This window comes from Bos indicus, chromosome 18, assembly GCF_029378745.1.
Source record: "Bos indicus isolate NIAB-ARS_2022 breed Sahiwal x Tharparkar chromosome 18, NIAB-ARS_B.indTharparkar_mat_pri_1.0, whole genome shotgun sequence".
NCBI lineage: Eukaryota > Metazoa > Chordata > Mammalia > Artiodactyla > Bovidae > Bos > Bos indicus.
In genome coordinates, this window is record NC_091777.1 from 13,847,668 (window position 1) to 13,874,189 (window position 26,522).

At 51.2% G+C, this 26,522-nt stretch overlaps 1 protein-coding gene and 1 pseudogene across 4 annotated transcripts in view; one reads left to right on the forward strand and one right to left on the reverse strand.

Moving 5' to 3' along the window:
• KLHDC4 (kelch domain containing 4) overlaps nucleotides 1-26,522 on the reverse strand; it is a 31,478-nt gene that overhangs the window by 3,255 nt on the left and 1,701 nt on the right. For 2 of the 4 annotated variants that reach the window (XM_070770426.1, XM_019979854.2), the window contains exons 2-8: nucleotides 24,691-24,782; nucleotides 22,143-22,221; nucleotides 21,469-21,567; nucleotides 17,534-17,670; nucleotides 5,966-6,058; nucleotides 4,806-4,965; nucleotides 614-689 (exon numbers count right to left, since the gene is read on the reverse strand). In XM_070770426.1, coding sequence (XP_070626527.1) covers nucleotides 614-689; nucleotides 4,806-4,965; nucleotides 5,966-6,058; nucleotides 17,534-17,670; nucleotides 21,469-21,567; nucleotides 22,143-22,221; nucleotides 24,691-24,782 — 736 coding nt within the window. Of the gene's footprint in view, nucleotides 1-613; nucleotides 690-4,805; nucleotides 4,966-5,965; nucleotides 6,059-16,543; nucleotides 17,474-17,533; nucleotides 17,671-19,086; nucleotides 21,415-21,468; nucleotides 21,568-22,142; nucleotides 22,222-24,690; nucleotides 24,783-26,522 lie in introns of those variants that run through there. The other 2 variants (XM_070770427.1, XM_070770428.1) reach the window with 2 other exon arrangements.
• Nucleotides 6,642-14,489, forward strand: LOC139177249 (large ribosomal subunit protein uL1-like; annotated as a pseudogene).

Consider the following 26,522-nt stretch of genomic DNA (forward strand, 5'->3'; position numbering starts at 1 on the left):
ACGTGTGGAATCTAAAAAGAACAATATAAGTAAACTTACCCACAAAACAGAACAGACTCACAGACAGAAAACAAATTCAGGATTACCAAAGGGGAAAGTGTGGAGGGACAGATTCGGAGTGCGGGATTAACAGACATGTCACTGTGTGTAAAATCAACAGAGACCTACTGTGAGCACAAGACCTCATTCAGTATTTTACAACCTATAAGGAAAAACCATCTGAAAAGCAACAGAGATACTTAGCTATAACTGAATCACTCTGCTGAGTACCTGAAACTACACAACACTGAACATTAACTATACTTGAATTAACAAAAAAGAACAGTGGTGACTTCACCCCACCACAGGCCTTCCAGGAGTCTACTTCCCACCACTGAGCAGGAGGAGTGAGAGATGACACAGGCACCGTGAATGGACCGACACCACCAGGGTTTTTAACTCTGCATCCTCGGTGCCCCGGAGGGGATGTGGGAACTGTTTGAGAGGTGTCCGCAGGCCTGCCCGTGGGTGAGGGGGCACGTGCAGGGGCTCCCCACCAGCCCCAAACCCTCTGCCCACCTTCCCGCCGACACACAGCCGCCCACGTGGCTTGTCCCTGGCACAGCGCACACACCTTCGCTCCCATCCTCAGCCTTCAGCAGGAACATGTCGGAGTGCTGGGTGCCTCTGTCCACATCTTTCCTGACTCTCTGCAAAAGGAACAGGGAGCCGTGAGAACAAGTGCCACACCACGCCATGCACAGCCCCTCAAGCTCGTGGTCCCAGTTCTTGTGGAGGCGACTCGGGAGCCTTCACTCAGATCAGCTTCAAAATCTGAAACACGACAGGTTCCCTCCAAGCCCATCCGCACAGACAGAGCCCTCTGCTCAGGGCTACACCTGCGGCCGAGAGGCGAGCGCTGCTCGGGGTGGATGGGCTGGCGCGGGGACCTCTCCTGTCATCACACAGCCACCCTCTGCCTTCACCCCACGTGCCCTCCACCCCCATCACCTCCGAATATCAGGACTTGAGCTGTGGTCCAAGGACCGGATGAAACTGCAGACGCCGGCACAGCCGCTTGGAGGCTGCGCCGAGCTCTCAGCAGCACCGCCTGCCTCATACCAGGCCCACGGCCCGGGCAGACATGTGGCTCTCTAGAGCACACCCAGTGTGCACACTGCGCCTCCCGTCAGGGCACAGGCGTCTGGACGGCGACCTGGCAGGTTGGCTCTCCTGGGGGCTCCAGCTGCTGGGGCAACAGCTTTTACTTCCAGGTCTTTGTCCTTCAAACTCCCGATTTTTAATAAACTCTTAACTTCAGAGTATTTCTACGTGTACAGAAAACCTGAGCAGCTGGTACGGAGAGTTCCCATATGCCCTGCACCGTTCCCCTTCCTGTGATCCCGACTGCGTGGGTGCGTGTGGCACCATCAATGAGCCACACTTGAGCCCACGGCTCACTCACACTCCTGTTCTCCCCAACGTCCTTCTCCTGTCCCAGAGCCCACCAGGCTGTCGTGGATCCTAAGGCCTCCTGGGCCATGAAGACTGCTCAGACTGGCCTGTTTCTGGTGACCCTGAGGTTGAGGAGTGCTGGTTGTGTGTCCTGTAGAGCGCCCTCCACTGGGACCCGTCCGACACTGTTCTCATGACTGGACAGGCTGTGGGTTCCGGGTGGGCTCTCAGAGGTCAAGTGCCCCTCCATCCCACCCCACCAGGGGTGCGTGCTGTCACCGTGGCCACCATCGCAGACGTGGACCTGGGCCACCTGGCTGAGGTGCTCACCAGGTTTCTCCATGGTCCAGTCACCGCCCCCACCCCAACTTTCCAGCCTGTCCTCGTGGGAGGAGCGTCCCTCTGTGCAGCCCCTCTAACGGGGGCTGCGGGTCGTGTTCCACCTCCTGGAAGGTGGAGGGTCTGCCTCGGGGTGGAACAGTGCACAGGGCGTCTGCCTCTCCTCCTCGTGTATGAATTTATTCAGTCACTGGCTTGTCATCTGGCTTGCACCCGTGCACCATCGGGTCTCCTCTGGACTACAGTCCGACACCACCTGATTCACTCCGCTGCTCACACGCCTCCAGCTCTGCCCCTGGGGACCCTCTAGGGCGGGTCCCAGGCCGATGATGTGCCCCACTGGCGCAGATTTCTTGAGTTTCCTGGGCTCCGGCACCGTTCACACACTCCCTGCCCCAGTTCTGGAATTGGCCGCTTCCCTGCAGAGCCCTGGGACTTCACTGGACAGTCCTTGAATCCCAGGTCTGGGTGCGAGGCCTTATCACTGGGCAGTATGGTTTTGTTCTCTCAGCTGAAGTGCACACGTAATTCATCTTGTCTTGTTTACTAATGAGTATGCGTTGTGTTTACTGTAAAGGGAAAAGCTATTTTCCTTTTAGAAAACTAAACAATCCCCATTCCGTGACTGGACTATGGCCTGAGCGTCCTAGAACCAAGGACGAGGCCAGGCCCCTGCCTCCTCTTTCATCCGTGGGGAAACTCACAGTCAGGCGGCCAGCCTCTGCGTGCCACAGTCCCCGAGACGGACAGTCCTCCCGTCCTGCAGGCTGACCAGGAAGTGGCTGCCACTCCCAAGCCCACCCTCCAGGCCAATGCCCCCCACTCACGGGAGCTAAGCCCACACCGAGGCCTCACCCACAGGGGCACATAGGGGAAGTCGGCGCCGCAGGCAGGTCACTAGAAACCAGTTACAGCCGGCGCAGCCCTCCCCCTCGTCCCCTTACACCTGCGGTATCCATGGTATTGCTCCACCGACAGCAACCATCCTTCCTAGACCAATGAGCGGAGCTGGTCTTCCTCACCGTCACGTGTAAACACGGCCCCTGTGGCCTGTGAGCCAGAGCCCCTCCCAAGCAGGCGCTCTGCCCACCGGGTCAATGGCTTCCACATAGCGGCCAGGGTGCAAGGATGCTGCAGCCGTCAGGGCTCCTCCTGGTGTGCAACGCCCCCATTCCACCCCCCGATCCTCACGGGGGTGACTGGAGCCCACCGTGCGCTGGTCTCTCTCGTGGTGGCCTGTGCTGTCCTTCCCAGTGACGCCCAGCATGCTGGCACAACACTCAGCCCTCCCACTGGAAGACACGGGGTGGGCATGACGCCCGGGGGCTGTGGCACGTCCACCTGGGGTCTCGGCTGTTCTCAAGGGTGAGCGGATGTTGACTCCACAGAGTGGTGACTCGGGCGTGCACTTCACACACAATTCCTTCCTCTGCTCACACGGACATCTGAGAGACGTGTGCCAAGTGTGACAGCACTAAGCTGTCACAGCACAACCGTCAGTGACCCCAGAGCCCAGGACAGCCTGTGCACGTGCCCCCACGTCCTCCTGCCTGGACCACGAGCTCTGGACCATGTCCTGAGTCTCCTGCTGCCCCAGCCTCACACTCAGAGCCAGGCCCTTCAACTGTCAGCAGGAGACAGCCCTGGCGGCTCCCAACTTCGGTGTGCCTGGTCCCAGCAGGGGGCACGCTCTGGCACTCCAAGGTGGCACTGCAGCGGACCGGACTCCCGGCCACTCTGAGAAAGGACTCCCAACAGCACTGGGGGAGGACTGGAGCGGGGGTATGGGGGCACCAAGCTGAAGGACACAGAGCTGCCAGGGAGGGGCCAAGGGCCCCCACGTCACTCCCGGCCTGAGCACTGAGACACAGCAGCAGCCTGACAGCAGAGCAGAAGGCCTGGTCAGCACAGGGGACACCAGGGCAGGTCAAGGGCACGCTGGGCCGCCTTGCAGCAGGTGGACAAACAACCCTACTGTGTGTGCTGGGGGCGCCCTCTGGACAGGCCAGGACGCACTGCCATAAACCTGCCAGGACTGCTTCTTGGCTCCACGTCCGAAGAGTGAGGCACACGGGGCCTTCCTTCTCCGCCTGCCAGCACGACTGCCGGCCAGAGGCCGCCCTCAGCACCTTGGCAACAGAGGTCAGTCTTTATCACCACTTCACACTGGTTCTGCTGGACTGACAATGGCAGGGATTTTTCAGAACTGGGGTTGATGATGGCTGAGGTCCCCAGATGGACTGTTTGTGGAACGCAGAAGCCACCAAGAGGTCTATTCCCATGAGCTAAGGGCTTGCTGACACAGGCTGCCTCCCTGGATGCTGCCTAGCTCAACCAGACACCCCAGGATGGGTGGTAAGGGCAGGAGGAGCCATGCGCTGCTCCTGTGATGGGTGTCCCCACCCAGACGAACCACACCATCACACCCGCGTCTTTCATCAATTCTGGTAAACCCCCAAGAAGGCAAACAGACCAGCTTCTCATTCCATCCAATGCCAAGGCCTGGCATCAGTGGGCTCTGAATCGTGGTGCTAGGACTGCCCCCTGGCTGTCTGTGCAGTTGTAGAAGCAGCGGTGGGGAATGAGATCCTGTCTTGATTAAAGTGGGGTCAGCCTAAGGCGGCTTGCTGTTCATCATCTTGTTTGGCTCTGTGGAGCATGTGCTGTGATTAAGAGGCAGCCCTGGCCACAGCCCACGTCTCTCACGTCTAGATGAGGCCCGGGCAGATCACAACTACAGAAAACTGACTGTTTTCCTTTCCAGAGCAAGGGCTGACCACTGGCTTAGTGGGGGTGGGGCAGAGAGGAAGGAGGGGGGGTGCACCTCGTGGCACACGGATGAGAACGCAGCAAGGCTGTACAGGACCTCAGTGTGTTCACAGAGGAGCAGACCACACACCTCTGTCCATGTCTCATCTAAACAACAGAAAAGACTCACGTTAAACTAACGTGCAATCTTATTTGAGGTTCTCATCGTTGGCAAGACTGAAAGCACAGCAGACAGAAGCCCCCCTGTGTCCCGCACATCTTACCTGTTTTGAGTAGCCACCATAGATGATGATGTTGCCCTGAGGGGTGACGGTCATCTGGCAGCCCGACCGGGGTGTGGGCCCAGTCCCGGATGGGGACAGCTTGCTCCATGTAAAAGTGTCCAGGTTGAAGGCATACACATCATTGTAATAGATGTAATCTCTGTTGTAACACAGGGACAAAACAAAGGGGTGGCAACATGAAAACGTGAACTTCACTTAAAATAAAGGTGCCTTTCCTACACACTGTGCCTTCTGAGGCATTCCAAAAGGCACAGTGGCCCTGCTCACGCCATGCTCCCGGGACTTCAGGGGCAAAGCACTCAAAACACAGATGGGGCCTTGAGAAGAAAGACGAACGGGGCAGGGTGGGTCTGCCCAAGTCACACACGGGGAATGGTGCCCTGAAGGCAGGTCACAGGCAGCCGTGGGCAAGGGGCTCGGGTCAGAGTCACATGATGAGAGGTGGGCCTGCTTCCGCAGGAAGGACACACGGACATGCGGAAGGAGCAAGCGGCTCCACCGTCGGACAGATTCCTGCCACTCCTCCTGCACTCAGGCACCCTGTCTGGGGCCCTGCGCCCACAGGCAGGCCACTGTGGCGATGGGAGACCCATCCATAGCAGGGCACTGGGAACGGGACGGGGGCGCATGTGGACTCTCTGACCCGCTCCCACCACCAAATGCACCCTTCCGTGGGAGCAAGGCTTTCAGTAGGTGAACTAAGGAAGCCGGGGGCTCGGTTCTTAAAGGACTTCATCACATCCCACTGTTTTCTCAGATTTCACGTGGCAGATATCTAGCAAAAAAATTCTACATGTAAGATAAATAAAACTGTAATTGAGTTCTCAAGGTCGAACTAATTTGTTTGATACAGATGATGACCACACAGATTACTCTTCACAAAACTTTAAGTTTTTTTGTACTCTTGAAACACTTCATAAACAGTCATTTTAACAATTATGAAGAATTCCACAACAGGGATAGCAGAGCAGTAAACCAAGCTCGGGGCCCTCCTGTGCGACTGCCCAAGCAATGTGCCCATGCCGTCAGCCCTTGCTTTAGGGATGGGCAGTGTCCTGCAAGTGTGTTCTAAGCGGCTCTTCCCAGAGAGCCCCCTCCTTACTACACCAGGAAAAGAGGACCCTCCTGTTGGTACTGACCTTGTACTCTCATGGAAGCCACCGAAAAGGATTAACTGTCTCTTCCAGGCCACCATTCGATGTCCACTCCGGCCTGAAGGACCACCTGGTGATCTAAAATTGAAAATATACAAAAAATAGGCACTTGGCAGGTGGAGGAGGAGGACGTGGAGCTCGTGAGCTCCCACAGACACATCAAAGCACATCTACGAGTAGAACGACTCACACAGAACATCTACTAAATGCCAGGCAGAAGACCTCAGACTTCCAAAAGCGCAAGAAAACCTCCACGTAACCAGGCAAGAGAAAGAAAAAGCAAACAAAATGAACGGATGTGAAAGGGGACCCACACCCATGGAGGGGCTGAGGAGCGGGAGAGGCTCTGCACCCAGGGCAGGCTCTGCACCCAGGGCAGGCCCCAAGCGCTGCCCCCACCACATGACCCACAAGCAGGCCCCAAGCGCTGCCCCCGCCACATGACCCACAAGCAGGCCCCAAGCGCTGCCCCCGCCACATGACCCACGAGCAGCCCCAGGTGCTGCCCCACCACATGATCCACGAGCAGGCCCAGGCGCTGCCCCCACCACATGACCCACGAGCAGCCCCAGACGCTGCCCCCACCACATGACCCACGAGCAGGCCCAGGCGCTGCCCCACCACATGACCCAAGAGCAGCCCCAGGCGCTGCCCCCACCACATGACCCACGAGCAGGCCCAGGCGCTGCCCCACCACATGACCCACGAGCAGCCCCAGGTGCTGCCCCCGCTGTACGAGGAGGACACAGTCCACCACTACCACCAAGAGACCGCGAGCACCTGACAAGTGCTGCCCCCCAATCTGGGGAGCGCATGGGTGGCACTGGGCGCCAGCCACTGTCCTTGCCATCTCAGGAGCTCGCAAGCTGCCACCGCTAAGAAACTCAGAAGCAGGCACCGAGCACTGTCCCTACTGTTCCACAGGCCCACGGGCCCAGTGGCCACCACCACTGCGGGGACCCACAAGCAGGCACTGATCACTGCCCCATCATACCAGGTGTGTGCATGGGCCACAACACCCGCACGCCCCGTATCCAGGGAATAACAGGCAGCACACACGAGGAAAGGGGCAGAAGGCATCCAAGCCCGTATGTCGCAACAAAGACCAGGCGCAGCCCAATAAACACACATTTTTTCAAGAGTTTTACAGACAAGCAAGTTCAGTTCAGTTGCTCAGCCATGCGACCCCCACGGACTGCAGCACGCCAGGCCTCCCTGTCCATCACCAACTCCCAGAGCTTACTCAAACTCATGTCCATCAAGTCAGAGATGCCATCCAAAAGCTAAGGTAATTCAGCACCACCAAACCAGCTTTACAACAAATGTTAAAAGAACTTCTCTAAGCAGAAAAGGCCGTGAACTAGAAACAAGAAAGTTATGAACAAAAAAGCTCATCAGTAAAGGCAAACACACGGTAAAGGTAGGAAAGACCACACACAAATATGACACCAAACTCAGCAACCGTGAGGAGCATATAAGTGTAGGATATTAGAAGTGCATTTGAAATTAACACCAGCAACTTGAAACAATCTTGTACATATAGACATAGACTGCTTTATCAAAGCCTCACAAGGGAGACTCCCTGGTGGCACAGTGGACAGGAATCCCCCTGCCAATGCAGGGACACAGGTTCGATCCCTGGTCTGGGAAGATCCCACGTGCCGCAGAGCAACTGAGCCCAGGTACCGCAACTACCGAAGCCCACGCACTCTGGAGCCCGTGTGCTGCGACTACTGAGCCCACATACCGCAGCTGGAGAGTCCACACGCCACATCTGAGGTCCAAACCAGCCAAATACATGAACAATTGTTTACAAAACTCACTCATATAACAAATTGCCAGCCACAGGTGTTAGCTTCTGCAAAAATCCCCCAGTGCGTTAAATGACACATTAGAGTAGATGGGCTTAAGTGATATTTGTACAACATCCCACCTGAAAGCAGCAGAATACACATTCCTCTCAAGTGCACATAGAACATTCTCCAGGACAGATCACAAGCTGGGTCACAAAGCAAGCTGCAGTAATTTTAAGAAAACCTGAAATCATATCAAGCATCTTTTCAGACCGTAACACTATGAGACAAAAATCAGTCATAAGAACTTTAAATAGCACAAACATGTGGAGGCTAAACAATGTTATTAAACAACCAATGTATCACTGAAGAATCAAAGAGTAAAAAAAAAAAAAAAAAACCTAGAAACAAATGACAACAAAAACACGGCAATCCAAAACTGATGGACATGGCAAAAGCAGTTCTAAGAGGGAAGTTCACAGCAATACAATCTTATCTCAGGAAACAAGAAGTGTCTTGAACAAAAAAACCTAACCTTACACTGAAAGCAACTAGAGAAAGAAGTAGAAACAAAACCCAAAGTTAGCAAAAGGGGAAAGAAATCATAAAGAACAGAGCAGAGACAAATGTAATAAAAAGGAAAACAACAGAAAAGATTAATGAAACTAAAAGCTGATTCTTTGAAAAGATAAACAAAATTGATAAGCCTTTAGCCAGACTCACCAAAAAAAAAAAATGGGAGAGGGGTCAAATCAATAAAATTAGAAACTAAAAAGGAGAAGTTACAACTGACATCATGAAATATAAAGACTCACAAGAGACTACTACAAGCAATTATATGCCAATAAAATAAGACAACCTAGAAGAAATGGACAGATTCTTAGAAAGGTTCTGCTTTTCAAGACTGAACCAGGAAGAAGTAGAAAATATGAGCAGACCAATCACAAGTCCTGAAATTGAAACTGCGACTTAAAAACTTCCAACAAACAATAGTCTAGGACCAGATGGCTCCACAGACAAATTTTACAAAACATTTGGAGAAGAGTTAACACCTACCCTTCTGAAACTATTCCAAAAAACCGCAGAAGAAACACTCCAAACTCATTCCATGGGGCCACCATCACTCTAATACCAAAATTAGACAAAGATACCATAAAAGAAAATTACAGGCCAATATCACTGATGAACACAGACACAAAAATTCTCAACACAATACTAGCAAACTAAATACAACAACATATTAAAAGGATCACACACCATAATCAAGTGGGATTTATCCCAAGAATGCAAGGATTCTTCAACATTTGCAAATCAACCAGTGTGATACACCACATTAGCAAACTGATGAATAAAAACCATATAATCGTCTCAACAGACACAGAAAAAGCTTTTGACAAAACACCCATTTATGACTAAAAATCTTCAGAAAGTGGGCACAGAGGGAACCTAATTCAACATAATAAAGGCCATATATGACAAGCTCAAAGCTAACATCATTTCCTCTCAAATCAGGTACAGAACAAGGATGTCCACTCTTGCCACTTTTATTCAACACATTTTGGAAGCCCTAGCCATGGTAATCAGAGAAGAAAAAGAAAAGGAATCCAAATTGGAAGAGAAGTGATTATCTGTCATTGTTTGCAGATGACATGCAACTATATACAGGAAATCGTAAACATGATAACAGAAAACCATGAAAAAAAAGAAAGAACACTACTAGAGCTCATCAATGAATTTGGTACGGTTGTAGGATACAAAATTAATACATAAAAACCTGCTGCATTTCTATATACTACAATGAAAGATCAGAAAGAGAAATTAACGAAGCAGTCCCATTTATTACATCAAAAAATAAATAAATAAAATACCTAGGAATAAATTTACCTAAGGAGACAAGAGACCTGTACTCAGAATATAAGACGGAGATTAAAGAAACTGAAGATGGGGGGGAAGGGGAGGAATTGAAACTAACATAAACAGATGGAAAGACATACCACGTTCTTTGGAAGAATCAACGTTGTCAAAAAAGGATACTACCCAAGGTAATCTACAGATTCAGTGCAATCCCCATCAAATTATCAATGGCATTTTTCATAGAACTAAGATTTTTATAATTGTATGAAAACATAGAAGACCTCAAATAGCCAAAACAATCCCAAGAAAGAAAAACGGAGCTGGAGGAACCAGACTTCCTGACACCAGACTACACTACAAAGCTATGGTAACCAAAGCAGTGGGGTATTGGTGAAAGAATAAACAAGTAGGTCAGTGGAACAGAAAAGACAGCCCAGAAACAGATCTCCTAAGTACAGTCAACCAGGACTTCCCTTGTGCTCCAGTGGCTGAGTCAGCCTGCCACGGTTTCAGGGAAGACCATGCACTCCATGGGGCAACAACTAAACCCATGTGCCACACCTACTGAGCCCACGCGCAGCAACTGCTGACGCTCACTCGCCCTAGAGCCCGTGCCCCGCAGCAAGGCAAGCCACTGCAACGAGAAGCCTGCACGCCTGTGCACCGCAATGAAAAATGGTCCCCGCTCGATGCAATGAGAGAAAGCCTGTGTGCAGCAAAGGACTCAGCACAGCCAAAACCTAATTAATCAATTTTTTTTTAAAGTACAGCCAACTGATCTTTGACAAAAGAGCAAAGGCAATACAATGGAGCAAAGACAGTCTCTTCAACAAATGGTGCTGGATCAACTGGACGTCCAAATGCAAAAGAATGAACCTGGACACAAACCTTACGTGTCCTTTTGCAAAAAATACTCAAAATGGATCCCAGGCCTACATGTAAAATGACTGACAGACAAGCTGGCCTCCCAGGCTGCTCAGCAGTGAAGAATTCACCTGCCAACGCAGGAGACATGGTTCAATCCCTGCGTAGGGAAGCTCCCCTGGAGGAAGAAACGGCAACCCACTCCGTATTGCTGCCTGGTCTACAGGGTCGCAGAGAGTCGGACACGACTGAGTGACTGAGCACGCATGCAAGCTGGGCTGTATTAAAATTTAAAACTTATGCTCTGCAAAAGATGTATCAAGAGAATTAGAAGTCGGTCTGGAAGAAAATATTTGCAAAGAACACACCTGATAAAGGGCTGTTATCCAAAATAAACAACCCTTAAAACTCAAGAGTACAGAAACAAGTGACCCGATTTAAAAAGTGCTGACGTGGTCAAGCCAGGCCCATCTGCCAGCTACCTCTGCTCACCCTGTTCTGCGCTGGTGCTGTCTCCATCTGGCTCTCCCACCAACACAATCCAACCACCAAGTCCAAGCTACAAAGGATGGTTACAACCTGAGCCCCCCAGTCCAGCTCCTCTCTACAATTTCCACTTTTTTCTACAAAGCTTTCCCCCAAACCACGGGCCCTAAAAGATACAACAGAGACTCAAAATGAATGAGAAGCTCGAGCTGCCCATCCCAGCATCTCCCCACCAGCAAATCTCAGATGAATGACTCGTCATACGTGGCCATGAGGACCCCCAGGGTCCTTCCTTATTCCAATCTAGAACAAATCCCTTTCTCTCACCTTTCCTCGAAAGCCTCAGCATCCCAGTCTCTCTCTCCTAATGCCCGGTTTACTAACATTCCTTTTAACATGTCATTCAAACTGACCAATGTACTCAGCCATGGAAAGTCAACCAAAAACTATCTGTCCCCGTCAACTATATCCTGCTAATCCAATCTTTAAGCATCAGCCTTGGGGTAGAGTCACCATATGCAGATGATGACCAGGATTTCAACTTACTAAATCCTTCTTCCCTTCTACCATGGGCAGTTCTTCCAAATGCAACCTACAAGGAAAACTCAGCCCCACTTCAATTTCATCCTGCTTGATTTGGTCCACAAAGATGACTCTGAAAGCTGAATTTGCCAACCAACTTATTTGCTTTCCCCCCTAGCTTTTTATCACCCACAAACCGAGTAAGCATGTTTTCTCATGTAAATTCATGATAAAAAACACCAGAAGGACAAGTTCAGAAGGAGGGGCTGTGCCAGGCCGCGACACCACAGGTCCACGCCTGTACTCTCTGCAGAGAGGAAGCAGCACTGTCCTCGGAGCGGGCTGCAGGCCACACCACCGCCCCATGCCCCCGTGCTGGGTGCCACGGTGACAAGCTCCAACATACAGCTACCTACACAACAGAGAAAGTGAATGAGAAGAACACCACCTTGCTGGGTGTGCAGCAGACTGCCTTTCTGAGGAACTTTCTGTTTTAACACTTTACAAACATACAACCTGGGAAACAGGTTTTCATTCAAAAGCTAGTAGATTCGCTTCCAATTCTACTTCCGAAAAGGTACACAGGAGAGCACAAATGTTCCCAGTGCTACTCTAGTAACTGTGACTGCAGAGGCCCAGTGACCTACAGAAACAGTGCCAGCAAGCCAAGCCCCTAGATGACCCCCAGGGTGGCCAGGTCAGGGCCTCCCACCCAAGAATCTGAAGGGCATGTCATCCTTCCGTGGGCCAGGCACGGAGGACTCAATTAACTTTCCTGGCAGTAGCCAAGTACGGCTGTGTTTTGTAACCAAAATGGGAATTTTTTCCTATAAAAAGGCTCTATATACCCCATCAGAAAAATAAACTCACCCAAAAAAACCTGTTTATATTTCAATCTTCAACAGGCACTTTTCAACTGCCGTCACTCCTAAATATGGAGTCTTAAAAAATTCACATGTCCTACTCAGCCAGATCTATAAGCAGCACAAAAATACATGTGTCCTGCCGTGGGAGGGAGAGCTTTCAGCACATCCGAGTTACGTGTGGTGCGGCGCTCTGGCAGGGCATGCTGCCACTCAGCATCACCCAGGCCCTTTCCAACCCACCGCTGCAGTGACATTTACAGAAAATGCACACACATCAAGTAACTCCATGGGCTTCGGATACAAACAGAGCGTTAGGCACTCAGGATGCAAATGCGTCCCCGAGTTATTTTAAAGTTTACACCTTACAAAAGATATGCCATAGTACCACGCTGTTCCTGAGACATTTACTGAGCAGAGGGAAAAATTTCTCTCGTAACCCCAGAGATTCAAGGCCACACAGGCTGAGCTGATGGGTAACGATCTAGCGGCCCATCCTCAGAAAAAGAAGGGACCTTTCTGCAAGACTGGTTCTGACGTGGCCGGAAGCCGGACTCAAACCACAGGGAACGGCATCTTCCCCATAACCAAATAGGTACCTTCAGAATCTGGCCCCACTTTTCCAAGCACCACTCAAAAAATAGATTTGGGGAGTTATTAAGTATTTAATCACATTGCACAGAATAATTAGCAGCAGTTTCTAGAATCCAGGCAGCCTATCAGAGCTGTATCCTTCTTTAACTATTACGATCAGTACCGAAACCACCATTCGTGGGGGTGTTCATATAATAATAAACTACCACAGAGAAGTCTGTGCTGTGAGAGACAGGTGCTCAGTAGCTCAGCAGTGTCCTACTCTTTGTGACCCCATGGGCTATAGCCTGCCAGGTAGCTCCATCCATGGAATGTTTCAGGCAAGAATACTGGAGCAGATTGCCATTTCTTCCTCCAGGAAAGGCAGGAGACAGGACAGGTGGATAAATGTCAACTGCTGCCTTTGCATGTCCACAGAGCACAGCCCACTCTTCTCCCCTACTTTCTGGAGGAAATGCAGCTGAGCATAGGGAGAGAGGCTGTATGTTATGAAAGTAAAAACAGGATTCGTAGACAGAATCTTAAAATCAGGTCAGTTGTGCAGGCACCTACCACCGAAGGCAGAGACTGAAGGGACTCTCAAAACATCTAGTAAAGCTGGTCACGCTTGCCGAACGTAAATCGGGAGGCTGTGCTGACATTTAACCTCTGGTCTCCTTGACATTAGTAACACCAGGACTTTTCCTCTTGTTTTCAAACTGTCGTGACGTCTATTAAACATTGCTAGAATGGAGAGCGTGCATAAAGGAAGACAGCCAAGTCTCCAAAGGGGCTACTCGTAAACGTGCTACAGAAACATGGGTAGGGCAAACAGGGAGGACGAGGCAGACGTCTGGGAATCACCTGCTTCCCAGGAGAAAAGCCTGCTTAAAAGCCAAGAAGGGACTTCCCTGGTGGTCCAGTGATGAAGACTACGCACTCCCAACACAAGGGCATGGGTTCGAACACTGGTCGGGGAACTAAGATCCCACACCGTGTGGCGTGGCCCAAACAACAACGAAAAGAACTATGACCCTCAAACACTTCTCAGGACCATCAGGCTTAAGCCCACTCCCCACCCCTATTCTCCATACACGCTCTGGGAGACCAGCAACACTGTGATAAGGCCAAGGCTGTGGGTATCCCCCACGTTGACATCAAGGCACTAAAGGAATTCAACAGGAATAAGAAGCTGGCCAAGAAGTATGATGTGGTTTTGGCTTCAGAGTCTGATCAAGTAGACCCCACAAATGTGGGGCCCAGGCCTGAAGAAAGCTGGCAGGTTCCCTTCCTTGCAGACCCACAATGAGGACACGGAGACCAAAGTGGATGAAGTGAAGCCCAGGATCAAGTTCCAGATGGAGATGGTGCTGGGTCTGGCAGTGGCTCCTGGCCCCATGGAGATGACAGACGAGGAGCTCGGGCATAATATCCACTTAGCTGTCAAGTCCCTGGTGTCATTGCTCAAGAAAAACTGGCAGAAACGTCCAGGCTTCATACATTAAGAGCACCGTGGATCAGCCCCCGTGCCAGTACTCAGGCATGGCTCCATAAACGCTAATTCACAAGCTGAAAAAGGTTCTACAGACCCCAGTGCCGATATAACCCGTCCCTGCTGCCTTCGCTGTTGGGTAAACTTTTCTCTCTCTCTCTTTCCCTCAAACTACACCCAGAAGAGTAAAAAACATTTCCTAGAAAACGAAACTTTTCTAGGGGTTCTAATACTTTTCTAGAGAGCGGGGCCAAATCCTGGAGTCTGGAGAAACTCAGTTCACAGTGAACTCCTGTTGCACTTTTCCCAGGACTGGAGCCCACACCGTGTGGATTCCCCCGGGCTCAGCAATACTCCCCAGAAATAGCAAAACCAGCCTTCATTTTGGCCAAAGCTCCTTCCCTTTGCTTCTCGGTCACTAAGAAAAAATGACAGAGAAGCTGCCAGCAGTCACCGCTCTCCCCACCATGGCCCTTATGTCAGCGTGTTAATAACCAGGCCCAGTGACCAGCAGCAGCAGCCCCAAGACAAAGCCCACCCAGAGTAATCAGTCCACCGGCTTCTCTGCAGCTATGCTGGGCCTTCGTCAATTAGGCCCTCATGTCCCTGCCACACAAGTGGGGAGGTGCTTCCATTTTGCAATAAGTAGTAAATCACAGAAGCCATATCCACACTCTTTTTCATTGTGAAGGATCTAAGAGGCATTTTACGTGAGTTTTCTTACAGGGCAGCAGACGTTTTTCACATCAGTGAACAGTGCCTAAGATAAGCATGAGACCCGCTGGTAGGCGAAGCCTCCAGCTGAGATCCAAGGCCGTCTGCATCAGGGTCACTGAGGAGTGGGGAGGGGCTGCTGTCAAATACAGATTCCTGAGCCCATTTTAAAGAGGCTCTGGATCAGATGACGTCTGGAGGGAGGAGGGCAAGAAGATGCATATTCAGAGCTCCCCAGGCATCGCAGTCCAAGAATCACCAACACAGGTGTCCGCTCAGCTCTGAGCCCTCCTCACAGGCTGACAAGTCTCCCAGCCACTCCACCACCAACTTGTGTTATCAAACCTCCTGAGTCCTATAGGACACCCCCTCTTAGTGCAGACGAGGCAGCCGCCCCGCGGTAGTGCCTGCTGCTGTGAAGCAAGGATGGAGCCTGAAAACATGTAGAAACACCCCAGACAAGACCCCTGGGTGCTGCTCAGAGCTGTGCCCACAGTGCCACAGGAGAAGGCTCTAGGAACACACGCCCTCTGACTGGAAAGTCTACTTCTGGGCCAGTTTAAAGGTTACTGAATGACAAAAAATAAACCTAAGACTCCTAAGAGCAGGTATGTGAAACATTCCTGGGGTATGGCGTGGGAGGGGGGGGCCCTGAGGATTAGAAAGGTGTTAATTCTCCCTAGGTGCAATCTACAAACTGCAATCCAATCGAAATCCCAATAGAATGGTTAAGGACAGAACCTGAAAAATTGATCCTAAAGCTCTTATGAAAACAATGAGTGCATGGCCGAGTAATTTTAAGTAAATGAGAAAAACCTGGCTGTAAAACCATATAGCAATTAAAATGGAGCACGATACTAGAACAGGTACAAACAGAAGATCTAGGAGTCAGAAGAAAACTTGGAAACATCCAGACCTTTCTGGACCGTGTGTACACAAATGCACTTGTGTGTGCGTGTATGTGTGCACACATGTGGCCTGCAGCTCGCTCTGGCCCACTCTGCAGGCACGTGTGTGTGCACATACACTCAGGCATGTGTTGCTCCACATCTTCGTTTCTCGTGCATATACTGTATTTCCATATATGCTTTCCTGTATGAAATGAAAAGCAGTATCTCTTTAGGGTCTGTTCCTAAAGGTGAATGGGGTGGATGGCAGGCGTGCAACAGGAAGCTGCCAGCGCTCTAGCCAGCATAACCTTGCTTGCCTCGCCCACCCCACCAGACTGCCCCAACCTGCTCTGGGAGCCCTCGAGGCTGCTGTCTTACATCCAGGAGCTTGCTGCTGACCGCTCGACAGAAAGTCTCTATTCTGGACACAAGCTCACTCTCTGCTGTACAGCTGCCATGACTCCCCACTATCCTGGTGGCGTCATCCCTGCTAGAGAAGGCTTCCTACTTACCATGCTCAGGCAGTCCCTCTCCTGTGGCTTCTGGAGTGTGGCTCACTGAGGACCCCTCCCTGAGACACCTGCCCCCTACCCATGGTGTCCACAGACCCTGTAACAGCAAGAAAAGAGGCCACACAAGACACGCTGTCCTAGCCATTTTATGGACCACGCTGGGCTGGGCGGCACGGGGGCTCCAGCCCAGCGCCATAACAAGGGGAATGGAGGCAAAGAGAGGAAGAGGCGAAGCCAGGGACACAGCCTCCATGCCCTGACTTCCACCCCGCAGAGACCAGGGCTCTGGTCAGTCGCACAGCTGCGCCCTGCCACTGAGCTCTTCCTAGAGCTCAGCACAGCTCTGCCCCTCTGCTCATCTCCTCACGAAGAACCAGAGACCATGGCCCAGAAGGCCGGCTTGGAAAAAAATCCATCAGACAAAAAGACAAGAAATAAAGCACCTGACACTTTCCCTGCCACACCACTCTACCCAGGCTGGAACAGAGGCTGAGCTGTGTCTGCACTTCCGTATTAGCATAGAGCAGCCTCCACAGTATTTCTTACAGAATTCTCCGCCTTCAGTTACAATCAACAATGAAGTAAAGACCTGCTCAGCAGGAACAACTTCTGACTCAGGACGGAGGCTTCAAATGCTTTGCAAGCGTCACTGAGCTAACAGCAGCAGAGCGCAGCTTGAGTGGGACTCTCAGCTGGGGCTGGAGTCCGTGGCCACGGGGAGCCCTGCAAAGGGCAGTGACTGTACATCTCCGGTGCCTCCCTGCTTCCTTGGAACGAACACCTGTCACAGACCTGGCAAGGCTGAAGGCCACAAGGCAGCACGTGTCACACACAGCCTGGCAGGCCACCGCGGGACACGCCACCACATGCCACTGCCATCACCATCAGGCCTGCACAATGTGCTTTCCCAGAGCCACGTGCTGTGAGCTCCAAATGCTGGCAGGGGACAGGCGTGGGCCCAGGGGTTGGGCTCATCACCCAGCACCTTACCTGACTTGCTCCCAGGTCTTGGTGGCCAAATGCAGCACCCAGAGGTCCTTGTAGTGGTAAAACTGCTCTCCGTCAGGAGAGGCAAACTCCCCACCAAAGATCCACAGCTGCCCACCACCCTGGGGCACCACCACGGCCTGTTGAGAGAATGGTGATGGGTCAGGGCACAGCCAGACAGCTTTCAGTCCAACTGGAGACCTCTCCCTGGTCACTCGGTTCCAAGCCCACACCCCAGCCTCAAAGGCGTGCCCCTCTGGTTCTGAAGGCCCAGGACTCACAGGTCACACGGGACTATGCAGGACTGCCTGGGCCGACAGAGCCACAGTCATTGGAGGCCAGTGGGCAATGGAGCCCCTCCCTGGAGGGCCCCCCACCCAGGGAGGGCATGGCTGGGGGAGACTCAACTTGGCTGCTCTTATGTGAATCACGTGAGGGGACAGACTTCACAGAAATCACTTCTGCCAGTACCCCAAAAATGTGGGGGTGCTACCTAGTCAGTGAATGCCTGTAGGGGGCAGACGGAGAACCACCCTGCCCTGGTGTCACCAGTCCCAGGGCTCTGGCAGCAGGGCAGGCCACTGGGCACATCTTCACACCAAGTGGCCGAGTAGCTCCTGGCCGGGGGCTCAGAAGCAGTGTCCAAGGCAGCAGGCACTGTGTGGCTGGGACAGGAGAAGTGGGCTGGGGCAGCTGGACACGAGGCACGCCCAAGCATTCTGGGTGAACGCCTCCTGCCCCAGCAAACCTCCACGGACAAGCACACACTGGGCGGTCAGACAGTGGTTCCCAGGATGCCGCCTCCAGGCACCCTCGGAGCACCCCAGGCTTTTACTGCAGCACAGCCTGTCACTTAACTAAGCTTAATGCCGCAGAATTGTGGCTCCATCACCATGCCGCCCCTGCCCTGGACTAACTGGAGGGTCCCGGTGACACATGCAGGGTGATGTGGCCCCCCACGCCATTTCCACTCAGTTCTGTGCACCCTCTCAGCATTGACCTATCAGAAGACAAATCAACTTCCTGTGACTCTAAAACCCCAGTGATTGTAAGGAACTATTTCAAATCTTCAAACCAGACATGAAAATTAGCTTAGGCCCAAACATAACACATTTTTCTGAGTTTAAAGAAGTTTGGGTGGTATATTCACGCTTTGCGATACAACGTAGTTTTGAAATATCTTATTATAGAAGCTATTTAATGCCTGGAATAGAATTACAAACAATGCATCAACTGGGAAGAACAGTACAAAGAAAACACACACATAGGCGCTCAGTTGTGTCCAACTCTTTGCAACCCCATCGACTGTAGCCTGCCGGGCTCCTCTGTCCATGGGATTCTCCAGGCAAGAATACAGGAGTGGGTTGCCATCTCCTCCTCCAGGGGATCTTCCCAATGAGGGAAGGAACCCACAGCTTTTGTGTCTCCTGCACTGCAGGCAGATTTTTTACCACTGAGCCCCCTGGCCCACTTTGGAGTGATTAATTTATGTATTTGAAAATAAAGCAATAAATTCCTTTACAAACACATGTTCACACACACATATACATACTCACAGTTGTTTTGAAGTAATGGTTTGAACGGACTGAAGGCCACTGTTCCCTGGACCTAACAAAGGTCGAACACCGTCCAGTGGCCAAAGCAGGACAGCTCTGCTCCCAGGCCGAGGCAGGGCTTCCCCCACCAGTGTCTACCTTCCTACGTGTCACACAAGGCTGTACGCTTCCCAGGCATTTGGGTTTCTGTGTTGTTGTCTTCAATGGAATAAAGTCATGTCCAGAAAACCTTAAGGTCACAACTCTCCCTCCAAAGGCCAAAAAAAAAAAAAAGGCACAATGGAGTCCAAAACAACACACAGACTCTGTGAGTGGATTCTGATGTCAGCCACATGCACCCACTTTGGGAAAGCCGAGTCCTAACAACTTGCCAGGCCACCAGGACCAAAGAAAACAACCCAGGAGACATAATAAAAAATGGTAAATGGGTCCTTTTGTTGGTGCATCTCAGCCCTGGAAGTACGCCTCGCGTGTAAAAGATGTCCAGTTCCCAGTGAGCAAGCCACCCCTGCTGCTCAGGTGGAACGTGACAGAGCTGTGACTGAGCTGCAAGGAAATGCCTTCTGCAGCTCCCCTGGGCACTGTGGGCACAATTCCAATCACCCAGGAGTAGGCATTCTGTAAACACCGACTACTCACTGCTCATGCACACACAAAGGCTGACGAGAACAGAGGTGACTCTTTATTTAAACCATAGGGAACTGTTTGTTCTACTGTTTGCAAGAACGTGTTTTGTTTCAAGTGAGTTGTTGCTTCGGGAAAAACAAACCATCAGATGAGTAAGAAGAGGTGAACTTCAGCTGCGCCCAAACCCCTCCTCCCCCGCCCTTCAACTCTCAACAGTCCTGCTCAGTCCACCCAGACAGGAGCATCTGAACATTCTACCCAGGGAGGGTCCCGGGAGGGGAGCACCAGGCAGACCTGATGAGTGAGGTCCACGAGGCTGCTGGGCACACCTTCGGGGGCCTTGTGGCCTTTTCCTTTCTCTCACCAGCTGTATTAATTTTAGAAAATGGCATTAAATTTTCAAATTACCTGCTAAAATAAACTTCACCCCCAAAAATCTAGGATCTCAGAGAAATGACAGAATGATGGGTGCACATATAAGATTTCTCTTTCTACTCCTTCTACCCGTGATTAATTAAAGAGAAGATAAAGAACGTGGCTTCTGTTACCACATTCATTAAACTAGTCCAAAATGAGGAAATTTTTACATCTCAAAATATAATGCAGTGGAATTTGAACTATAATGATCTCTAGGCAAAAGACTTCACCCCCAATTTTCTGTTTCCCATAGCTCTGATTTGTTGGAAAATTCACAGTGTAAATAGCAAGCCAACCTTACCTACAGGGATAAAGTTAAGTCCTAGACTCAAGAAGTACTCACAAGATATACATATGAATCAGAGCCTGCCCAAATGACTGAACCAAAATCTCAAAGACTCTTATGATACTAGTTCTTCAAGGACAGTTAATAACTAATTGAAACAGATAAGAAAACACCACCAAAGAAGCCCCTCAGCCTGCATGCCTGGGGCCCGGGAACTGGCCGGGCATCGGGCGGGGGCACTTAGAGTACTCCTGGACCAGGACAGGACTCGGTGCTTAGCCTGGAGGCCGGGGTGCACACGTTCTCAGAGCTGGAGTAGGCTCAGGTGAATGGACTCGAACTTATCAAGAGCCATTTACTAATTAAAACCCAGGCTTACTAAGATCTAGGTTCTAAATCAAAAAGCAGTGCACGCTTCTCTTCCAAAATATGAACCAGTCCAAATGGCTGCAAGCCTTGCTATGCACGAGACGTCGATGCAGTTCAGGCAGGCAGGTCCCCCTTGTGGACCCAATTTCAAGTCAGGAGGCTACTTCTGAGCACTGAATCAGGAGGAGAACCACAGTGTGGAGGAATGTTTCAGTCACGCCCTGGGAGGCTGACACTGGAGAGGTTTCACTCTTTCAAACTACCTTTTGAGCCCCAACACTGTTTCAAATACTTAGTTATAAGAATGAACAAGAGAACTTCTCTGCTGGTCCAGTGGGAGTCCGCCTGCCAATGCAAGGAACATGGGTTCTATTCCTGGTCTGGGAAGACCTCACATGATGCGGAGCAATTGAGGCCGTGCGCCACAACTACTGAGCCGCATGCCCCAGGGACTCTGCTCTGTGATGAGAGAGGCCACCGCAACTAGAGAGCAGCCCTCGCTCTTCTCAACTAGAGAAAAGCCCATGTGGTAACGAAGACCCAGCACAGCCAAAAAATAGAAAAAACACATTCCAGGCGAAGACAGCAGAGTGAGGAGGTTGCCAGCTCGAAAGTCCGTCACGGAATCCTGCGTCAGGACCCCAACATGAGAAGAGGGGAGGCCGACGGTCACACACACGTACCTGGTGAGCACAGCGCCTTGGAGGTGGGTTGGGGATCTCCACTTTGGTCCAGCTGTCCTTCCTGATGTTGTAGACGTAGAGTTCGTTATACAGAAAAGTCTGCAGGAAGGAAGAGGAACTTCACGAACGATGCTTCCACACAAGCAATGGCAAGCAGAAGGTAGAGCTCAATCACTAGCTCTCCCTGGGCAGTGTGCTTCCTAAGGCCAGTTCCCGGACCCTCCAGGATGCTGACACAAAGACAAAGACCACCTCTGGACTGCCATGCAGGGAAGCTGAACTCAGGACTCTGGAACTATTTCATCTGTAGCTCTGAAACACAGGGCTACCTGGTCTGCTCAAAAATAAAACTTACAGTTTTTATGATGTTATCAATTGCTCTACCATGTATCAGCACTTTGCCTATTCAAACACCTCTGGGAACTTATCACGAGGAAGGACAGCAGGGCGTGGCCCACCTCATGCAGGCAGGAAGAGCCGTGACCCTCAAGGGCCCGCAAGGACCCTGGTGGCTTGTCAAGGACCACACCCCAGGCCAGTCCTGCCGTGTGGAGGCAGGACACGTGACGGGGAGTTAAAGAACAATGGGAATTTGACATCAGTGCCTAAAAAGAATTTTCCTCTAAATGAGACTCAGGAAAATTTGAAGGGAAAGAATAAAATATATACTTTACTTTTTGGCCATTGAAATATTCACCTCCGAAAAGGATTAATTCATCTTTCTCAGGATGAGTGGAGAGGGAGGCATTTAACCTGCAAGAGACACAAGCAGCAGCTCAACACAAAATCAAACCATGTGACGCCCAAACTGAGGGCCTGTCTCCCTCCCTCCACAGGCTGCACCACCGGGGACCAGCTTGTCCTGAACTTCTGGGAAAGAGGAGCCAGGCTGAGGACGGAAGCTGAGGCATGGCCCTTAATGGCAGCCTCACCCTCAGGACACTGACACCCAGGCTAGCCTCCCAGGAGGGCCCAGCGCCTCTCACACAGCATCTGGCGAAACATCATCAGGCGGGGGGGAGTCGGGGGCTCCTACTCCTGTGCCACTCTCCCCAGAGCCGTCCTGCTTCACAGCTCTGTCCTCCTACATCACAATCTAACTGTCTTCAGAGGTCCACTATTCAAGCATTTCAATACACATCCCAGACTGCTTCCATGTGGAAAATGCACACACCTTTCTGCTTACTTTCACACATGAGGATGAGGCAACAGCTCTGCAGGAGTTTTAAGTGAGCCCTGACATCTCAGCAGGAAGCACTGAAGGGTATGGCCAGGGGGAGGGAAAACATTCTCTGTGCAGAAGCCCCTGGGGCAGTGTTCCCAAGATGTCCTCTACCACATCAATGCCAAACAATGCCTCTCAAAGGGAAAGGGAAAACTGTTTTTTTTTTTTGTTGTCGTTGTTAACTGGGGATTTATTATACACAGAGACATTCTATAGGCTGAGAAACTCTGTAGTCAAACCCTCAAGTCAAAATAGTGCACCCTGGTCTCCAATACAACCGAGCACCCTGCCCTCACGCTCCCATTAAATCATCTCTGAGCAAAGACGTGGGGATACACACACTTAAACTTGGTGATTTTCATGGATTTTTCCTGTAATTTGATGGCGTGGTAGGAAGTGAGACGGTACTGAGGTGACCCCTGAAAGGTCTGTGTCCCAGCAGATCTCAGCTCTAGCACCTGCCCTTTTCCTTCAGGAGGCTGCCCAGTGACCTGTGACGTAGGGCACTGCCAAGGTTTCAAATTATACTGGAACATTACACCTGACTTGTAGAGCAACATACTTTAAGGCAAACGTCATCCCCCCCTCCCCAAAAAAATCAACCCGCATTCAAAGCGAGTTCCCTCAGGGGCCCTGCACAGGTAAAGCCTTCACGATCTCATGGATTTATCTGCTTCAACAATTCAGATGAACATGTCCACCTACCATATGTGACCCTTAGGCTTGACCCAAAGATAACATGACAAATAAAATGAAAACAAACCCTGACTCCCAGGGGAATTTATGAACTGAAGGACAGGAGGAACCTTTGGGAGCCTAGGGAAAGCCCCTGGTGTCCGCTCAGAAGTAAGCACACTGCTCCTGACCCTGAAAGGCAACGACCACATGCCGGGGGCAAGGTCGTGGGATTCAGGCCATGTCCTGCACCCCACTGAGGCGGAGGGGACACTCCACCACCTCCCTTTGTGATGTGCTGGGCCAAGGCCTCCACTCAGGCCTGAAGGAAATGAAGCAAATCATTTCTCAGCTTAACAAGACAGCCCTGGATGCTTGGGAAGTTAGGCATTTCCCCTTCTCCGAAGGACATGCATCTCCTCATCAGGGTCACTTGGCCTCCCTGGGCTCCTAGCTCGAGGAGCTCTGTGTCCTGGCCATGCTCTGCCTGGAGCAGGGATAAGAATGACGGAGCCCTGGGTCCTGCATCAAACCAGAGAACTGCTGGCATTTGCTGAGGAGGCAAGAACGAAGGGATAAGGAGCCAAGGAAAAAACCACAGCCTGCTCCTTCCTCCTCCTTCCACCGGGTCTGAAACCCTAAAAACAGACACTGGAGCTCCTCACATAAACTACAAACCCATCTAAAATGGCTTACAGTTTTATGTTTAATGGTCACACTTTCCACGTGAGAACATAAAAGCGCTATGAATGAGCACAGTGAAAAGCATCTTGATTTTTTAACTTTTGTACCTCTGAGGAGCCTTTAAAAACCTCAGACACATGGAGAAGGAAATGGCAACCCACTCCAGTACTCTTGCCTGGGAAATCCCATGGACAGAGGAGCCTGGCAGGCTACAGTCCATGGGGTCACAAAGGGTTGGACATGACTTAGCAACTAAACAACAACAACATTTATGTATGCATGCACAACTGAGGCTCTTTGTTGTATGGCAGAAACTAACACAACACTGTCTACAAAAAAACCCTCAACACAGGTTGTCACCAGGTGGGGTTTCAAACCCGCATAACCTCCCTGATGAGCAGCAGGGCTGGCGGACCTCCTCTCCGTGTTTCCATGCAACAACAGAGCTGAACTGCCTCCCTCCCACCCGTCAGAGGCAGAGGTGAAAAAAGCGCCTTGTCTAGTAGGAGCTGATCTAGTGGGTTCTAATGATGGAAATGCCCAAGTGCCCGGTTACTTATGAAAACATGGTGCCTGTTTCAAGCAGCTTTCCAATTTCTACCAGAAAACTGTCAGAAGCTACCCTGTAGCTTGCTTACCGTGGGGAAGGTGGCGAGCAGGGTGTCTCCACGACCTGAGTCTTTCTGGCATCGAGAGTCTGGAAGTGGGCTATGAGGGCTTCCAGGTCCTCCTGCAGACAGACAAGCAGTTACACATGGCCAAATGCCTGGGTCAGCTCTCCTCAGACCCCCTGACCTGACAGGAATTAGAACTGTTCCTTCCACTTAAAAGTCACAGAAGCTGACACAGGACAAACACTCAGCACCTGAGCTCCGGCACACGGCACATGCGTCATCTCAGTCCAAACCCTCACTCCCCACACCCACCAAAGGCCTTCTTCTCAGACAAGCCCACCCAATTTCACGCCAACACCTTCAATCACCGCCAGAAACCGAAGCCCGGGCCACCACACCAGCCTGCTTTGTTGTCCGCAGAGCAGGGTCTGACATTTCTAAGTTCATTTATCTAGTTTCCACCTTCTACCAACATAACAAAATGAAGTTCCAAGTGACCCAGACATGTCAGTCTGCTTACTGACATGTGCCTGCACACTGCGGGGGGGTCGTCAACTACCAGCTGCAGCCAACCCGTGTAAGAACATCTCCACTGTTACAACTACAGATTTAGAGGTTAAGGTGCCTATTTCTGCACACGGCTGGGCAGTGCTGGAACTCAGACTTCCCACCCTCAGTCCCTGAATTTACACTAGTGTCCCCCAGCCCACAGGGATGCTGACCCGTCTGTCACAGCAAAGTCTCCCACCTGCCTGTCAATGCTCATCCTAGCACCTGGCTCATGCTGACACCTGGCATCTGTCCCCCATCGTTTCTCCCCACTTCACCTCATGCCAGCTCTTGCCCAGCTTCCACACTCTGCAGGGCCTGAAAGTCGGAGAGGCGTCCTTCCTGCACCTACAAATACTTCCAGGCCATTCTTCCTCCCTCGCCCACCTCATGTCTCACCCTACCTCCTCACTCTCCAGCTGCCCAGGCTCCCTCTTGGCTTCTTTCAGCAGAACATCACTTGCCCTGGGCTTGAACAGCCACCTGCAACCCCCCTCCCCATGGTACCCCCTTCACCTCCCGGAAGCAGCCGCTGTCTGGAACTGAGGGCTCCTGACTCTCAGGCATCTTTCTATATGCTTTCACTACCTGTTAACGTATCTCTAAGCTCTGTACATTACTGTTTCAAGTTTTCCAATTCCATGTAAATGTCATCACACTGAATATTCCCTTGCAACTTGCTTCTTTGCTTTACCCTGCTGAAAGAGCAGCCTGATGCCCTGAGTCTGTTCGCTGTCATGGTGGCAGTGCCACACAGCTTCTCCACCCATTCCACTGCTGCTGAACATCTGATTCAACTCCAAAACTCTACAAGCAATACTACCATGGCTGTTGGAGGACCTGTCTTTGCAGAGCTGGGGGTAATTTTTCCAAGCTAAATCTTTATGTGTGCAACTGCTATGTTGTATCTGCCATTTTTGTATGTACTGACAATTTAAGACCCAACTGACTCTACCAATTTGCACCCTCACAAGAGTCCACAGAAACACCTGTCATCCTATTACTTCTGTGTAACAGCTGACCTGCTGACTCCAAGTCCCAAGTGCAAAACATGCTCCTTTAGGTACTAAAGACAAGTTACTGAACCACTGGCTCTTTCCAGGAAGGGACAGGTGAACAAGGGACTAGTGGAACCTTGACGAACTCAGAGGTTCCAGTCCAGTGTCATTACCTTCCTTAAGGCAGAAGGGAAGACGGGATCAAGGTGGGAGGAAGGCATGGTTGCGACAAGCAGGCCTGCAGGGAGAGCTGCTGTATCAGTCATGGGGCGAGTATCAGTCATGGCACTGACACACGCTGGGCGAGGT